Source organism: Bos indicus x Bos taurus, chromosome 20, assembly GCF_003369695.1.
Source record: "Bos indicus x Bos taurus breed Angus x Brahman F1 hybrid chromosome 20, Bos_hybrid_MaternalHap_v2.0, whole genome shotgun sequence".
Lineage (NCBI taxonomy): Eukaryota > Metazoa > Chordata > Mammalia > Artiodactyla > Bovidae > Bos > Bos indicus x Bos taurus.
Window position 1 is genome coordinate 2,723,489 of NC_040095.1, and position 18,673 is coordinate 2,742,161.

An 18,673-nucleotide genomic window follows, 5' to 3' on the forward strand; every position below is an offset into this window, starting at 1 on the left:
TTAAGCCTCCTAGTTGAATGTTAGAAGGAAGCAACAGATCAAACCCAGAGAAAGAAGAAAGAAGGAAACAACAGAAATTAATGAACCAAAAGATAAAGATTCAGTGAAATAAAAAAATGAAAAGTTGATTCTCTAAAAATACTAATAAAATTGACAGACCTCTCATGAGATAAGAAGGAAAGTGAATTCACAAGTAACATTAGGATCAAGAAGGGAAATACAGATATAACAAAGTTTTAAAAGATAAAAGTTATACATAGTATTTTTTTTAAGGTCAACAAGTTAAAAAACTTGAAAGCCAAAAGCTGGTTCTTTGAAAGGATAAATAAAATTGACAAACCATTAGCCAGACTCATCAAGAAACAAAGGGAGAAAAATCAAATCAATAAAATTAGAAACGAAAATGGAGAGATCACAACAGACAACACAGAAATACAACGGATTGTAAGAGACTATTATCAACAATTATATGCCAATAAAATGGACAACGAGGAAGAAATGGACAAATTCTTAGAAAAGTACAACTTTCCAAAACTCGACCAGGAAGAAATAGAAAACCTTAACAGACCCATCACAAGCACGGAAATTGAAACTGTAATCAAAAATCTTCCAGCAAACAAAAGCCCAGGTCCAGACGGCTTCACAGCTGAATTCTACCAAAAATTTAGAGAAGAGCTAACACCTATCCTGCTCAAACTCTTCCAGAAAATTGCAGAGGAAGGTAAACTTCCAAACTCATTCTATGAGGCCACCATCACCCTAATACCAAAACCTGACAAAGATCCCACAAAAAAAGAAAACTACAGGCCAATATCACTGATGAACATAGATGCAAAAATCCTAAACAAAATTCTAGCAATCAGAATCCAACAACACATTAAAAAGATCATACACCATGACCAAGTGGGCTTTATCCCAGGGATGCAAGGATTCTTCAATATCCGCAAATCAATCAATGTAATACACCACATTAACAAATTGAAAAACAAAAACCATATGATTATCTCAATAGATGCAGAGAAAGCCTTTGACAAAATTCAACACCCATTTATGATAAAAACTCTCCAGAAAGCAGGAATAGAAGGAACATACCTCAACATAATAAAAGCTATATATGACAAACCCACAGCAAACATTATCCTCAATGGTGAAAAATTGAAAGCATTTCCTCTAAAGTCAGGAACAAGACAAGGGTGCCCACTTTCACCATTACTATTCAACATAGTTTTGGAAGTTTTGGCCACAGCAATCAGAGCAGAAAAAGAAATAAAAGGAATCCAAATTGGAAAAGAAGTAAAACTCTCACTATATGCAGATGACATGATCCTCTACATAGAAAACCCTAAAGACTCCACCAGAAAATTACTAGAACTAATTAATGATTATAGTAACGTTGCAGGATATAAAATCAACACACAGAAATCCCTTGCATTCCTATACACTAATAATGAGAAAACAGAAAGAGAAATTAAGGAAACAATTCCATTCACCATTGCAACGAAAAGAATAAAATACTTAGGAATATATCTACCTAAAGAAACTAAAGACCTATATATAGAAAACTATAAAACACTGGTGAAAGAAATCAAAGAGGACACTAATAGATGGAGAAATATACCATGTTCATGGATTGGAAGAATCAATATAGTGAAAATGAGTATACTACCCAAAGCAATTTATAGATTCAATGCAATCCCTATCAAGCTACCAACAGTATTCTTCACAGAGCTAGAACAAATAATTTCACAATTTGTATGGAAATACAAAAAACCTCGAATAGCCAAAGCGATCTTGAGAAAGAAAAATGGAACTGGAGGAATCAACCTACCTGACTTCAGGCTCTACTACAAAGCCACAGTTATCAAGACAGTATGGTACTGGCACAAAGACAGAAATATAGATCAATGGAACAAAATAGAAAGCCCAGAGATAAATCCACGCACATATGGACACCTCATCTTTGACAAAGGAGGCAAGAATATACGATGGATTAAAGACAATCTCTTTAACAAGTGGTGCTGGGAAATCTGGTCAACCACTTGTAAAAGAATGAAACTAGAACACTTTCTAACACCATATACAAAAATAAACTCAAAATGGATTAAAGATCTCAACGTAAGACCAGAAACTATAAAACTCCTAGAGGAGAACATAGGCAAAACACTCTCTGACATACATCACAGCAGGATCCTCTATGACCCACCTCCCAGAATATTGGAAATAAAAGCAAAAATAAACAAATGGGACCTAATTAAACTTAAAAGCTTCTGCACATCAAAGGAAACTATTAGCAAGGTGAAAAGACAGCCTTCTGAATGGGAGAAAATAATAGCAAATGAAGCAACTGACAAACAACTAATCTCAAAAATATACAAGCAACTCCTACAGCTCAACTCCAGAAAAATAAATGACCCAATCAAAAAATGGGCCAAAGATCTAAATAGACATTTCTCCAAAGAAGACATACAGATGGCTAACAAACACATGAAAAGATGCTCAACATCACTCGTTATCAGAGAAATGCAAATCAAAACGACTATGAGGTACCATTTCACACCAGTCAGAATGGCTGCGATCCAAAAATCTACAAATAATAAATGCTGGAGAGGGTGTGGAGAAAAGGGAACCCTCTTACACTGTTGGTGGGAATGCAAACTAGTACAGCCACTATGGAGAACGGTGTGGAGATTCCTTAAAAAACTGGAAATAGAACTGCCTTATGATCCAGCAATCCCACTGCTGGGCATACACACTGAGGAAACCAGAAGGGAAAGAGACACGTGTACCCCAATGTTCATCACAGCACTGTTTATAATAGCCAGGACATGGAAGCAACCTAGATGTCCATCAGCAGATGAATGGATAAGAAAGCAGTGGTACATATACACAATGGAGTATTACTCAGCCATTAAAAAGAATACATTTGAATCAGTTCTAATGAGGTGGATGAAACTGGAGCCTATTATACAGAGTGAAGTAAGCCAGAAGGAAAAACACCAATACAGTATACTAACGCATATATATGGAATTTAGAAAGATGGTAAAAAAAAAAAAACTTGAGATGAATAAATTCCTAGAAAAATAACCTAAAGTCAACTCAAGATTTAAAAAAAAAAGGAAAAACACCAGTAGTGGGAGAAGATATTTGGAACACATATACACACACTAACCCAGGCAAGGTTCACCATCTAGAAGAGTCTGGAAAAATCAATAAAGCAAGTAGTTCTTTAGGGAAATGAAAAACAGAAACAAACATGTTACTACTTATAAGAGAAATGGAAATTAAGGCACATGAGATACCATTTTACTTCCAGTAGATTGGCAAAAGTAAATCTTAAAGGAGAATGTCGATCAAAAATTCTTATATACTACTGGTAGGAGTATAAAGTATAGTCAGTTGGAAACAGAATGGAAATCAGTTTGGTGTTATCTTGGAAAGTAAACATTTGAATTCCTGCTGACCTGGAGCTTCTACTCTTAGGTATGTCTTTTAGAAAATCTCTTCTAAACAAGAGGACATGTTTGAGAATGTTCATAGCCTAAATGTTATTAAAGGCAAAAAATGTTAAAAGTTCAAATGCCCATCAACATGAAAATGGATAAACAGATCATAATATGCATAATACATAATACAGTAGAATATTATATAATAGTAAAAATGAATGTACTTTAAGTATACTTAAAAATTAATTTCAGATATATTTAGTGAAAAAAAAAGCAGTTTCAGAAAACTATATATATTAATAGTATGAGGTCTTCCCCTGGATTAAGAAATGGCAACCTGATCTAGTAATCTTGCCTGGAAATAGTCCATGGACGGAAGAGTCTGGTGGCTACGGTCTATGGGGGTGCAAAGAGTCAGATGCAACTGAGCACGCACATATATATTGTGTGAAACACTTAATAGAACCCCAAAAGAAGTGAGACTAAAAATATATTGGTAGGAATATATGTAATAGTGATAAAACAAAAAATGTCAAAATATTAAGCACCAAATTCAGATTCATGGTAACTTCTAGGGTACAAGGTAAGGGGACAAGCTAGGGGAGGGGTGTGGCGATAGACGCGACAGTATTGGTAAAGCTGTGGTTAAATTGGATAGGGAGTTCATTGGATTTGTTTTACTCTGTAGTCATCCACGTATATCTGAGGTTACCACAGTTAGTAATTCAACCAACCACAGAAAATACCCTCCCCCCTCCAAAAGACTTCGAGAATGTTCCAAAAAGCCAGATTTGAATTAGCCATGTGCCTAGTGGACTGCCGTCTATCGGGTCGCACGGAGTTGGATGCGACTGAAGTGACTTAGCAGCAGCAGCAGCAGCAACAACTATTCACCTAGCATTTATATTGTATTTACCACTGTTTACCTAGGCTTTACATTTTATTAGGTTTATAAGTAATCTGGAAATGATTTAAAGCCTATGAGTGTTATAGGTTATATGCAAACACTGGGTGTGCCATTTTATATAAGGGTATTGAGCATCTGTGACTTCCCTGGTGGCTCAGACGGTAAAGCGTCTGCCTACAATGCGGGAGACCCGGGTTCAATCCCTGGATCGGGAAGATTTCCTGGAGAAGGAAATGGCAGCCCACTCCAGTACCCTTGCCTGGAAAATCCGATGGACAGAGAAGCCTGGTAGGCTACAAACAGTCCATGGGGACGCGAAGAGTCAGACACGACTGAGTGACTTCACTTTCTTTCAGTTTCACTTGAAGATCTGTAGATTTTGTTATCCAGGGGGGTTCTAGAAATAATCCCTTTGGATACTGAGAGAGAAGACTATACTTCGTATACATTACATATATTCTTTTATAAGTATCATATTACGTTACAATGTAAAAAGATTCATTTGTAAAATCAGACTTGTTTTCCTACAAAAGGATATTGAATGGAAGTATAGCTGTTCTACGATACATTAATAAAATTAACTGAAATGTAATAATTTATTGGTATTAAGTAGATCTGTCTTTTGAGTAAAATAAGTCAGATGTGATTCTTGATAAATACAATTCAAAGTTTTTACAGTGTTAATAAAACATCATTTCAGAGTTTCTAATATACTGCCTGTTCCATAGAAAATGTTTAGTATTTGTATTTTCCTTCTATTTGAAAGGTTAGTGAGAAGTCTGTCTGCTCTTTAAAAATATCTGTAGTCTGCTCGAAAATAATCGTTTTATATTATGAAAAGTGCGTAATGCAGTTCTAGTTTGTACTGCTATATGTAGTAGTGTTCAATTTCTGTTGTATAAAGACTTCAGTTAGTGTTGAACAAAGAAAATTATATGCTCTTTTATGTGTGCTTTAATTTAGATGCTTAATGGCTTTTAATGTTACAAAATAAGTTTTTATTATATTATGATCTCATTTGTATAATATTGTCTTGCTCCTCCATATTTGTGGTGATATGGTCATGGTTTAGGAAAACAATAATCCCTAAGAAATAGGTCATTAACAGTAGTTAACGATTACTTGTGATCTATGGTAATGACTGATTTCTTTGGGATTATTGAGGTTATAAACCATAATTACAGATTATTACAGCAATAATTATTTTGTGAGAGGAAAAAATGTTCTGTTCTTGAACAGCTGTGGAAACAAGTGCCCTGAACATTTCAGAGTAAATACAGAAATGGAAAGCTATAATGGAAATATAATCTCAGATCAGATTTAAAAAAAAAATTATAGATATGAAACTTACCTATAGGATATTTAAATTTCTAAATACAGTTTAGATTTATAGTTTTACTTGGTTCTTTAAACTTTCTGGGTATAATTACATAACCAGTGTAAATTTTTAACATCTATTTAAAGACCATCCCTCTAAAAATTCTAGAGCTTTAGGGAAGGATTATGTGTATGAGAAATATCATTCCCCAGTCTGTGAAATGTGAAAATTTTATTTGATAGATTAATAAAAGTACCTTTATATTTCATTGTTCCTGTCTAACACTGATGCTAATTTATTAGTAGTTGTCTATTTTTAGGGTTAAAAATATCTGCTTTTCTGTCTTGTACAATAAAAAATCACTGCTAAAACATGGAAAGAATAACTGTACATTCTACTTTTCTGTATACAAACTTCCATTCAAAATTTACCATAATTTTAGAAAAGAATGTTCACACTTGATCATATGCTATCTTTGCATGCCATTTTTTGATATCAAGTCTTAATTTCAAGGTCACAGAATAAATGAAGAGTAAAAAGTTAAAATTTGATAAATTCATGTCCTATAATTAGTATTTATTATTAGACAATGATACTCATCGCATGAATATCACATGAGGAGAAGGGAATGATAGAGGATGAGATGGTTGGATGGTACCACCAATTCAATGGACATGAGTTTGAACAGACTCCAGGAGATAATGAAGGACAGAGAAGCCTGGCATGCTGCAGTCCATGGGGTATCAAAGAGTCAGAAATGACTGAGCGACTGAACAACAACAACACTTATCACACTGCATTGAAAAAAATCATTTTTTCATTTTTTTTCCCCTCTTACTAAATTCAGTCTGCTGGAGATAGGGTCTCTCTGTCCCTTTTCACCCTGCTTCATATTTATATTCCAGTGGGCAGAACATGACATAGAGCAGATACTCAGAAAATGAAGGAATGAAACAAGAAAGCAGATTGTTGCTTTGTTTTACCTAATCTTGGAATGTGCTCATTGGGCAACTCAAATTATTTGCTGTTCTGCATTTGGCCATGAATGATCCACAAGTATTAATTTGGGTAATTACAAATGTGTAAATTTTATCAAGAAGATGAATTTGCAAATAACCGGATAGACTAGATCATGGATCATACCTTGTATTGAATGTGTGTTGAAAAGTTGCTTTTATTTAAGCAATAGAAATGGAAATACAATTAACATTCATTTTTAATAATGACTCTACATTTTAATGTTTACTTAAATTGATAAATAAGCTGTTAACTTTTTTTTGCTTGCTTCATGCTATAGTTTCTAGGTAATGATTTCTTAATTCGATGTGTATGCATGCTCAGTCATGTCTTAGTTCAATAACGCATATCTATTTAGTAAGTTATATATGCCAGGCACTGTTTCAGGCCCTGGATAAGGCAATGGCACCCCACTCCAATGCTCTTGCCTGGAAAATCCCATGGACGGAGGACCCTGGAAGGCTGCAGTCCATGGGATCGCTGAGGGTCGGACACGACTGAGTGACTTCACTTTCACTTTTCACTTTCATGCATTGGAGAAGAAAATGGCAACCCACTCCAGTGTTCTTGCCTGGAGAATCCCAGGGACGGGGGAGCCTGGTGGGCTGCCGTCCATTGGGTCGCACAGAGTCAGACACGACTGAAGTGACTTGGCAGCAGCAGCAGCCTGCAATAGACAACCAAACAGAAACCATGCAATTTATTTTCTACTGGAATAGACAGATAACAAAGCAAAATAAATAATAAAATATATTTTGTTAGAAAGTGGTAAGTGCTAAAATTTTTTAAAAATATTAAATCAGGAAAAGGGAATATGAAATGTCAGCAGATTATGTTCTGTAATTGGGTCACAGCTATGGCCGGCATCACCTAAATGACTCTTTATTCTAAAGTCTTCTGTCCTTGCTGGGATGTTTGATGAATGAGCTATAGTTGGGCATTTCTGTCTCCATGAAGTCTCTCTACATCGCTAGGCTTTTAATAGTATGACAGTCTCAGGGTATATGGTCTTTTTACATGGTAAATGGCTTCCTCTCAGGGAAAATTCCCTGAGAGCCTGGAGGAAGCTGCCAATTCTCAAAAGACTAAGCCTAGTACTGGAATAAGTGTCAGTTCTGCAATATTCTTTTAGTTAAAGTCCAGCCCAGACTTACAAAGCATTAGCAAAATAGACCCACTTCTTAATGGCAATTGCATACATGGAGGGAAGGAATTGATGATGGGTATCTTGAAGTCATGGGCTTCCCAGGTGGTGCAGTAGTAAAGAATCTGCCTGCCAAGCAGGAGACCTGGATTTGATCCCTGGGTCTGGAAGATCCCCTGGAGGAAATGGCAACCCACTTCAGCATTCTTGCTTGGGAAATCCCATGGGCAGAGGAGCCTGGTGGGCTACAATCGATGTGGTCACATAAGATTTGGACATGACTGAGCAACTAAGCAGCACTAGCAGCATCTTGAAGGCATGCTATCATACTCCAGGTATTGCAGATTTATAGGATAGCTGTGTAAGGCCTGACTGAAAAGGTGACTCCTAAGTAAACTAGTCAACATGGTTGTGTCTTTTTCCAGTTATATTAAACTGTATGCGGATAGACAGAGAGTAGGTAGGGAATTGGATTTAAACAATTATGGTTTTGTAAGATGAAAATGTGGAGGAAGAGAAAAACTGACCTATGCAGAACAGATTATAATGACTGACAACAGAACTGAATATAGGTAAGCAGGTTAGAGAAGACATGAAGGGTATAAGAAAGTGAAAAAAATCCCAAAAAACTATTACAACTAATACAAGAGTAGCAGAGTTGCAGAATACAAGATCAGTGGGTTTATATATTAACAGTGAACAATCAAAATTAAGTGAAGCCTACTTAAAATAGCATTAAAAAGAATAAAATACTTTGGTAAAAACTTTGCAAAAGTGTTAAATCTTATACACTGTAAAATGTTATTAAAGTAAATCAAAGATCTAAATAAGTTGGAAGACATCCATGGTCATGGTTCATTCAGAAGATGGTATTGTTTAGAACCATCCCTCAAATTGACCTAGAGTCAATGTAATCTCTGTCAAAATCCCAGCTGGCTTTTTTGCAGGAATTGACAAGCTGATCTTTAAGTTGATGTGGAAATCCAGGAGACCCAGTATATCCAAAATAATTTTGGAAAAAAATAAATGAAGTTGAAAGACTCATACTTAGTTATTTCAAAATTTACTACAGAGCAGCAGTAATCAAGACAATGTGGTATTGGTGTAAAGGTAGACACTAGATCAATGATATATAATTGAGAGTTCAGGTAATAAATGCTCCAGTTTGTAATCAGGTGACTTTTGATTGGGATGAGAAGACAATTCAATAACAAAGGGATTGTCTTTTCAACAAATGATGCAGGGACAGCTGAATGTCCACACGCAAAAGAATGAAGTTGGACCCCTATGTCCCACAGTACAGAAATCGAAATGAATCATAGACCTAAATGTAAGAGTTAAGGCTATGAAACTCTTGGAAGAAAACGTAGAACTAAATCTTTATGACTTTGGATTGGGCAGTGGTTCTTTAGATTTGATATCAAAAGCTGAAATATCGAAATAAAAACTAGCAGTTTTGTACCACATGAAAATTAAACATTTCTGTGCTTCCAAGGACACCATCAAGAAAATGAAAACAACCCACAGAATGGGAGAACATGTTTGTTAATCACATATCTGACAAGGAACTTGTATCAAGAATATGTAAAGAACTCTTGCAACTCAATAAATAAAAAGATAAATAGCCCAATTTTAAAATGAGCAAAGAATTTAAATAGACATTTCTTCAAAGAAGACATAAAAAAGGCCAGTAAGCACATGGGAAAGGCTCAGCATTGTTGGTCATTAGGGGAAGGCACATCAGAATTACCAGATAACCACTTTATATACCCACTAGGAGAGATATGGGAGAAGGCATGGCACCCCACTCCAGTACTCTTGCCTGGAAAATCCCATGGATGGAGGAGCCTGGTAGGCTGCAGTCCATGGGGTCACTAAGAGTCAGACACGACTGAGCGACTTCACTTTCACTTTTCACTTTCATGCATTGGAGAAGGAAATGGCAACCCACTCCAGTGTTCTTGCCTGGAGAATCCCAGGGACGGGGGAGCCTCCTGGGCTGCCGTCTCTGGGGTCGCACAGAGATGGACATGACTGACGCGACTTAGCAGCAGCAGCAGCAGCAGGAGAGATACAATAAAAAGATAGATAATACCAAGTATTGGCAAGGATTTGGAGAAGTTGGGCTTTCATACTTTGCTGGTGGGAATGTAAAATGATACAGTTGCTTTGGAAAGTAGTTTGGTAGTTCCTCAAAATGTTAAAATACAGGTTTCATATGATCCACCAATTCCAATTCTTGATATGAATCCCAACTCTTGATATGAAGAGAAATGAAAACATATCTACATTAAAAACTCTATGCAAATGTTCATAGAAGCATTATTTACAAAGCCAAAAATGTGAAAACAGCCCAGGTGTCTATCAACTTTTGAATGGATAAACAAAATATGATATACCCCAAAAATGGAATGTTATTTGAACATGAAAATGATTGAAATCCCAATACAGGAAGCCATAATATGGTTGATCCTTACACGTTATATTAAGTGAAAGAAGATAGTCACAAAGATCACACTGTATGAGTTCATCTGTATGAAATAGAATGGGAAAAATCTAAGGAGACATAAAGTAGATTAGTGGTTGCTTGGTTTCTTAGGGCTGCAGGGGTGCGGAGTGGTACAGAATAAGATTTCAAAAGGGATGGATAGGTTCTAAAGCTAGAATGTGGTGGTGATTGTATGACCCTGTGAATTCATTCAAAAACATGGAATCATATACTTTAAGTGGTATGTGAATTATATTTCAGTAAAGTTGTTTAGGTGTTCAAGTGATTGTAGTTTCCTAATAGAACAAAGGATTGTTGGGAGTTGGAAGATTCATCTTTGTAGATAATTAGAATTGTTACTAGTTACGATAAAAATAATGTTGATAAGAGTGACAATGGACCAGCAACTAACATATTCAAAAGATAAGAAGTAACTCAAAGTAGAGTAGATAGTTGCAATAAGAAAGATAATTTGGTACTATGGTGACACTCTATGGTACTAGGAATCAGCGAACTGAAATGGACTGGAATGGGTGAATTTAACTCAGATGACCATTATATCTACTACTACGGGCAGGAATCCCTCAGAAGAAATGGAGTAGCCATCATGGTCAACAAAAGAGTTCGAAATGCAGTTCTTGGATGCAGTCTCAAAAATGACAGAATGATCTCTGTTCGTTTCCAAGGCAAACCATTCAATATCACAGTAATCCAAGTCTGTGCCCCAACCAGTAACGCTGAAGAAGCTGAAGTTGAACGGTTCTATGAAGACCTACAAGACCTTTTAGAACTAACACCCAAAAAAGATGTCCTTTTCATTATAGGGGACTGGAATGCAAAAGTAGGAGGTCAAGAAACACCTGGAATAACAGGCAAATTTGGCCTTGGAATACGGAATGAAGTAGGGCAAAGACTATTAGAGTTTTGCCAAGAAAATGCACTGGTCATAGCAAACACCCTCTTCCAATAACACAAGAGAAGACTCTACACATGGACATCACCAGATGGTCAACACTGAAATCAGATTGATTATATTCTTTGCAGCCAAAGATGGAGAAGTTCTATACAGTCAGCAGAAACAAGACCAGGAGCTGACTGTGGCTCAGACCATGAACTCCTTATTGCCAAATTCAGACTTAAATTGAAAAAAGTAGGGAAAACCACTAGACCATTGGGGTATGACCTAAATCAAATCCCTTATGATTTTACAGTGGAAATGACAAGTAGATTTAAGGGCCTAGATCTGATAGAGTGCCTGATAAGCTATGGAATGAGGTTTGTGACATTGTACAGGAGACAGGATTCAAGACCATCCCCATGGAAAAGAAATGCAAAAAAGCACAATGGCTGTCAGGGGAGGCCTTACAAATAGCTGTGAAAAGAAGAGAAGCGAAAAGCAAAGGAGAAAAGAAAAGGTATAGGCATCTGAATGCAGAGTTCCAAAGAATAGCAAGAAGAGTTAAGAAAGCCTTCTTTAGCGATCAATGCAAAGAAATAGAGGAAAACAATAGAACGAGAAAGACTAGAGATCTCTTCAAGAAAATCAGAGATACCAAAGGAACATTTCATGCAAAGATGGGCTCGATAAAGGACAGAAATGGTATGGACCTAACAGAAGCAGAAGATATTAAGAAGAGATGGCAAGAATACACAGAAGAACTGTACAAAAAAGATCTTCACGACCCAGATAATCATGAAGGTGTGATCACTGACCTAGAGCCAGACATCCTGGAATGTGAAGTCAAGTGGGCCTTAGAAAGCATCACTACGAACAAAGCTAGTGGAGGTGATAGAATTCCAGTTGAGCTATTCCAAATCCTGAAAGATGATGCTGTGAAAGTGCTGCACTCAATATACCAGGAAATTTGGAAAACTCAGCAGTGGCCTCAGGACTGGAAAAGGTCAGTTTTCATTCCAATCCCAAAGAAAGGCAATGCCAAAGAATGCTCAAACTACCGCACAATTGCACTCATCTCACACACTAGTAAAGTAATGCTCAAAATTCTCCAAGCCAGGCTTCAGCAATATGTGAATCATGAACTTCCTGATGTTCAGGCTGGTTTTAGAAAAGGCAGAGGAGCCAGAGATCAAATTGCCAACATCCGCTGGATCATGGAAAAAGCAAGAGAGTTCCAGAAAAACATCTATTTCTGCTTTATTGACTATGCCAAAGCGTTTTTGACTGTGTGGATCACAATAAACTGTGGAAAATTCTGAAAGAGATGGGAATACCAGACCACCTGACCTGCCTCTTGAGAAACCTATATGCAGGTCAGGAAGCAACAGTTAGTACTGGACATGGAACAACAGACTGGTTCCAGATAGGAAAGGGAGTACGTCAAGGCTGTATATTGTCACCCTGCTTATTTAACTTCTATGCAGAGTACATCATGAGAAACTCTGGGCTGGAAGAAGCACAAGCTGGAATCAAGATTGCTGGGAGAAATATCAATAACCTCAGATATGCAGATGACACCATCCTTATGGCATAAAGTGAAGAGGAACTAAAAAGCCTCTTGATGAAGGTGAAAGTGGAGAGTGAAAAAGTTGGCTTAAAACTCAACATTCAGAAAACGAAGATCATGGCATCCGGTCCCATCACTTCATGGGAAATAGATGGGGAAACAGTGGAAACAGTGTCAGACTTTATTTTTCTGGGCTCCAAAATCACTGCGGATGGTGACTGCAGCCATGAAATTAAAAGACGTTTTCTCCTTGGAAGGAAAGTTATGACCAACCTGGATAGAATATTCAAAAGCAGAGACATTACTTTGCCAACAAAGGTTCATCTAGTCAAGGCTATGGTTTTTCCTGTGGTCATATATAGATGTGAGAGTTGGACTGTGAAGAAGGCTGTGTGACAAAGAATTGATGCTTTTGAACTGTGGTGTTGGAGAACTCGAGAGTCCCTTGGACTGCAAGGAGATCCAACCAGTCCATTTTAAAGGAGATCAGCCCTGGGATTTCTTTGGAAAGAATGATGCTAAAGCTGAAACTCCAGTACTTTGGCCACCTCATGCCAAGAGTTGACTCACTGGAAAAGACTCTGATGCTGGGAGGGATTGGGGGCAAGAGGAGAAGGGGACGACAGAGGATGAGATGGCTGGATGGCATCACTGACTCTATGGACGTGGGTCTGAGTGAACTCCGGGAGTTGGTGATGGACAGGGAGGCCTGGCGTGCTGTGATTCATGGGGTCGCAAAGAGTCGGACACGACTGAGCGACTGATCTAATCTGATCTGATCTGATGATGACACAAGATATAAGGCTGAGTCCTTTACAATGGAGAGGGAGAATGTTCTAAAGGTAAAAATGAGGAACATCAACCTAACAGCTGGATTTGAGGCCCAAGTTACCAGAGGTGCAAAAAAAATCAGCTGCCACTTGAGAGGGTCTACAGAAGTGAGGTCATCAAAGGAGAGCATTATGTTGTTAATAGGCTTTAATACTGTTCATAAAACACATCTCAACTGCATATTGGTACCTTGTCAGTTTCCTACATGGGCCTTTTTTCTGTTAACTTTTTTTGCCCACTAATTTTACGTTGCTTGAAGCTTGAGTTTGTTTTATAAATTACTTGATCAGGGTAGTGTTCTGTTTTTACATTGCTAATATAAAGGCTGCATACTTAGCCAATTATGATTTCATAGTTTTGTGATAGATTAAGGGGATATGGATACTTATCTTACCAGGTAAGATTTTTTTTTTAATTTCTTTTTGAAAAATAATTGATTTGTTGTTAATTGCTCATAAAGATTTCAAAAATCTTGGAGAATTTGAGACATAGATGAGTGACTCTAAAGATGTAATGTGTCTAAATAAGAATTACTCAATAAATACCTTCATTTCTAAAGTCAGTTTTGGCTACTCCAGAGATTTGTGAAAGCTGTAGGTGTTGCCATTTATGCCACTCTTGTAAAGTTATTTAGTCCTTTGCTGCTACTCCTCATGAAGTTAATTTGGTCATTAAACAATGTAATTTGCATAGTAAAAATTTTGAATTTTTAAAATACAAAAGGAGTAAATTTATTACCATCTGTTATCTTCCAAGCCTGGGCAGTATTAAAAATTATGAGACTGGTACTATCATGGCATAGACTGTTCAAAAAAACCACTGGTCATTGGATTATAGTTACACTTACTAACAGCCCTTGATGTTGACTTTACATTTGGTGTTTTGTTATCAAATTTATGTTCATCAAGTCTTCATGGTAGATATTACTTTCTGCATTTTGCAAATGAAAATCCTAAAACTTAAAGAGGTAAGTAGTTTATGTAAAATCACGTCGCATATTGGTAGAGCTGGGATTCATATTTGTTTCAGGTTCTTAAATCTCATTTGAACTCTTCTACTGCCTTGATGAACTTGATGAAAACCAGCTCTTCACTCTGTGTTAGGAGCTAAGTTCACAGTTTATCACCAGTTTGGAAGAAATTTTGCTCATTTTAGAATATTCTGAAAAATAAGCTTTGTTTCTATCTAACCTTTGTTTCTTTCTAAACTCTTCTTTTTATGTATTAGGACGTCTTGCCTGGCTGGTATACTTAGTTGGAACAGTTGTTGGAGGAAGATTAACATATACCAGTACAGACGAACATGATGCTATGGATGGAGAATTATCCTGTCGGTAAGTAGTAGCCATATAATTTACAGAAGTTTCCTAAGTACTTAGAAATTTAGTTATTGAGCTAGTACTATGAGCTCAAGCATTTTGGACTTGGCCTTTTAGGGAACGTATTATTTTCCTTTCTGTTGATGAGAAAACCAGGGCTTAGAGCTTAAGTGATTTGTAGGAGTCATATCAATGATAAATAGTACAGTCAAATATATTCATATGAATAATATGAGTGAGCTGGTTTTCCATATATTGTACTTCATCTTTAATAATGTATTTCTTTTAGAATTGATGTACTTGTGTGTTTTTGGCTTGTTGCTGCATGGACTTGTTTCTAGTCACAGAAAAGGGGGCTACTCTTTAGTTGTGGTGGGTGGGTTCTCACGGTGGTGGCCCCTCTTGCCGCAGAGCACAGGCTCTGGGGTGCACATGCTTCAGTCATTGTGGCACGTGGCCAGTTGCAGCTCCTGGCTCTAGAGCACAGGCTCAATAGTTGTGGCACACAGACTTAGTTGGTCTGCAGCATGTAGGATCTTCCTGGATCAGGAATTGAACCTGTGTCTCCTGCATTGGCAAGCAGATTCTTTACCACTGAGCCACAGGGAAGCCCCAATATCTTTCTGTATAACAAAATAATATGTATTTTTCTGAACGCTTTATAAAATAGTTTCAAATAAAAAGTTACATATTAATTTGAAGATAACTACTGTCATTTGGTAAAGATCTTTGAGTCTTTTTAATTGATATTTGAAAGTTATATATACTACATGTGTATTTTTCAACTTTTTTTAACAAAAATTGTATTATACTTAAATATTGTAAACTAAAATGGGGATACTAGTACTGATAGTTAATAATAACCCAGGAGAAAGGAGTAGTGACCCCACAAGAGACTGACCCATGTTGCTGTGAGTGTCTAGGAGTCTCTAGCAGAGGCGTGGGCTGGCGGTGGCCTGCTATAGGGTCGGGGGTGCTGAGTGCAGGAGTACGTGCACGGGACATTTTGAAGGAGATCGCTGTTATCTTCATTCAGTTCAGTTCAGTTCAGTTGCTCAGTTGTGTTCAACTCTGCGACCCCATGGACTGTAGCGCACCAGGCTTCCCTATCCTTCACCAGCTCCCAGAGCTTGCTCAAACTCATGTCCATCTAGTCGGTGATGCTATCCAATCATCTCATCCTCTGTCGTCCCCTTCTCCTTCTTCCTGCAATCTTTTCCCAGCATCAGGGTCTTGTCCAGTGAGTCAGTTCTTTGCATCAGGTGGCCAAAGCATTGGAGTTTCAGCTTCAGATCAGTCCTTCCAGTGAATGTTCAGGACTGATTTCCTTTAGGATTGACTAGTTTGATCTCCTTGCAGTTCAAGGGACTTCATTACCTCCACCATAGTGTGGTCTCAGGTCAAACAAAAGGGAGGGAACAGAGCCCCACTCATGAAGAGAAATTTGGATTAAAGATTTACTGAGCATGGCCCCGCCCATTAGAACAAGACCCAGTTTCCCCCTCAGTCAGTCTCTCCCATCAGGAAGCTTCCATAAGCCTCTTACCATTATCCATCAGACGGCACACAATCACACGAACCTCTGTCCATAGTTCTTCAGGCACTCTAAAACCACAATCACAGGAAACTAATCAAATTGATCACAAGGACCACAGCCTTGTCTCACTCAGTGAAACTATGAGCCATGCCATATAGGACCACCCAAGACAGACGGGTCATGGTGGAGAGTTCTGATGAAATGTGGTCCACTAGACAAGGGAATGGGAAACCACTTCAGTATTCTTGCCTTGAGAACCCCATGAGGCAAAAAGATATGACACTCACTGAAAGGTAAACTCCCCAGGTTGGTAGGTGCCCAATATGCTACTGGATATTGAGTGGAGAAGTAACTCTAGAAAAAACAAACAGACAGAGCAAAAGTGAAAACAGTGCCCAGTTGTGGGTGTGATTGGTGATGGAAGTAAGCTCCGATACTCCGATACAAGAGCAAACTGCATAGGAACCTGGAATGTTAGGTCCTTGAATCAAGGTAAATTGGAAGTGGTCAAACAGGAGACAGCAAGAGTGAACATCGACATTTTAGGAAATCAGTGAACTAAAATGGACTGGAATGGGTGAATTTAATTCAGTTGATCATTATATCTACTACTATGGGCTAGAATCCCTTAGAAGAAATGGAGTAGCGCTCACAGTCAAGAGAGTCCGAAATGCAGTACTTGGTTGCAATCTCAAAAATGACAAAATGATCTCTGTTCATTTCCAAGTCAAATGATTCAGTATCAGAGTAATCCCAAGTCTGTGCCCCAACCAGTAATCCTAAAGAAGCTGAAATTATGGCCTGACCACACCATAGTATGGCTACTTGGGTTCCTGCAGACATGGCTTCATTTTCCACCTTTGCCCCAAATGTTTACTTCTTGCCTGATTGAGGAGGAGGGTCTCAAGGCCTCAGATTGGAGGCCATTGAGCTTTTAACCCTGCCTCACCATGGAGAGAGATGCTATGAAGTGGTGGGACTTCCCTGGTAGTCCAGTGGTTACCACTCCCTGCTTCCACTGCAGGGGGCACGGTTTCTATCCCTGGTCAAGGAACTAAGATCTCACATGCTATAGGGCCAAAAAAGAAGTGGGGCCCCTGGGCCAAGGGACTCTTAATGTCGTTCAGAGATACTTGTCTCTTGTAGATCCAGCCTTAATGTTTTTCTGACATCCTAGTGATAGCAGACCCTGCGCAAAGTGGATATCAGAGTTAATACTGTGAGGAGACAAAATAATGAGAAGAGTTTTACCAAAGATAATGAAACACTGCATAATGTCTGCATTTTACCATTGATTTGACTGCACCCGTAGAAAACTGAATGTAACAAAAACCCAGGACATTTTTTGGAAATTGTATGCCCTCTAGCAACTGTGTGAATTTTTATACAAGCACTGTTTAATGAGTTATATAAAATGTTATAAAAAAAAAAGAAGCTGAAATTAAATGGTTCTATGAAAATCTACGAGACCTTCTAGAATTAACAACCAAAGAAAATGTTCTATTCATCATAGAGGACAGAAGTGCAAAAGTAGGAAGTCAAGAGATACCTGGAGTAACAGGCAGATTTGGCCTAAGAGTACTAAATTAAGCAGGGCAAAGTCTAACAAGAGTTTTGCCAAGAGAACGCACTAGTCATAGCAAACACCCTCTTCCAACAACACAAGAGATGACTCTACATATGGACATCACCAGATGGTCAATACTGAAATCAGATTGATTATATTCTTTGTAGCCAAAGATGGAGAAGCTGTATACAGTTAGCAAAAACAAGACCGGGAGCTGACTGTGGCTCAGATCATGAACTCCTTATTGCCAAATTCAGACTTAAATTGAAGAAAGTAGGGAAACTAGACCATTCAGTTATGACCTAAATCAAATCCCTTATGACTGTACAGTGAAAGTGAGAAATAGATTTAAGGGACTAGATCTGATAGAGTGCCTGATGAACTATGGATGGAGGTTCGTGACATTGTACAGAAGACAGGGATCAAGACCATCCCCAAGAAAAAGAAATGCAAAAAGGCAAAATGGTTGTCTGAGGAGGCCTTACAAATAGCTGAGAAAAGAAGAGAAGCTAAAGGCAAAGGAGAAAAGGAAAGATACACCCATTTGAATGCCGAGTTGCAAAGAATAGCAAGGAGAGATAAGAAAGCCTTCCTCAGTGATCAGTGCAAAGAAATAGAGGAAAACAACAGAATGGGA

At 37.8% G+C, this 18,673-nt stretch overlaps 1 protein-coding gene across 6 annotated transcripts in view; it reads left to right on the plus strand.

Annotated features, from left to right (window-relative positions):
- Positions 1–18,673, plus strand: part of RANBP17 (RAN binding protein 17) — a 375,933-nt gene that overhangs the window by 75,623 nt on the left and 281,637 nt on the right. For all 6 annotated transcript variants that reach the window (XR_003507255.1, XM_027520587.1, XM_027520586.1 and 3 more), the window contains one exon: positions 14,842–14,947. Coding sequence is in view for 5 of the 6 variants with exons in the window: in XM_027520587.1 (XP_027376388.1) it covers positions 14,842–14,947 (106 nt within the window). In the remaining variant the exon portion in view is untranslated. The remainder of the gene's footprint in view (positions 1–14,841; positions 14,948–18,673) is intronic.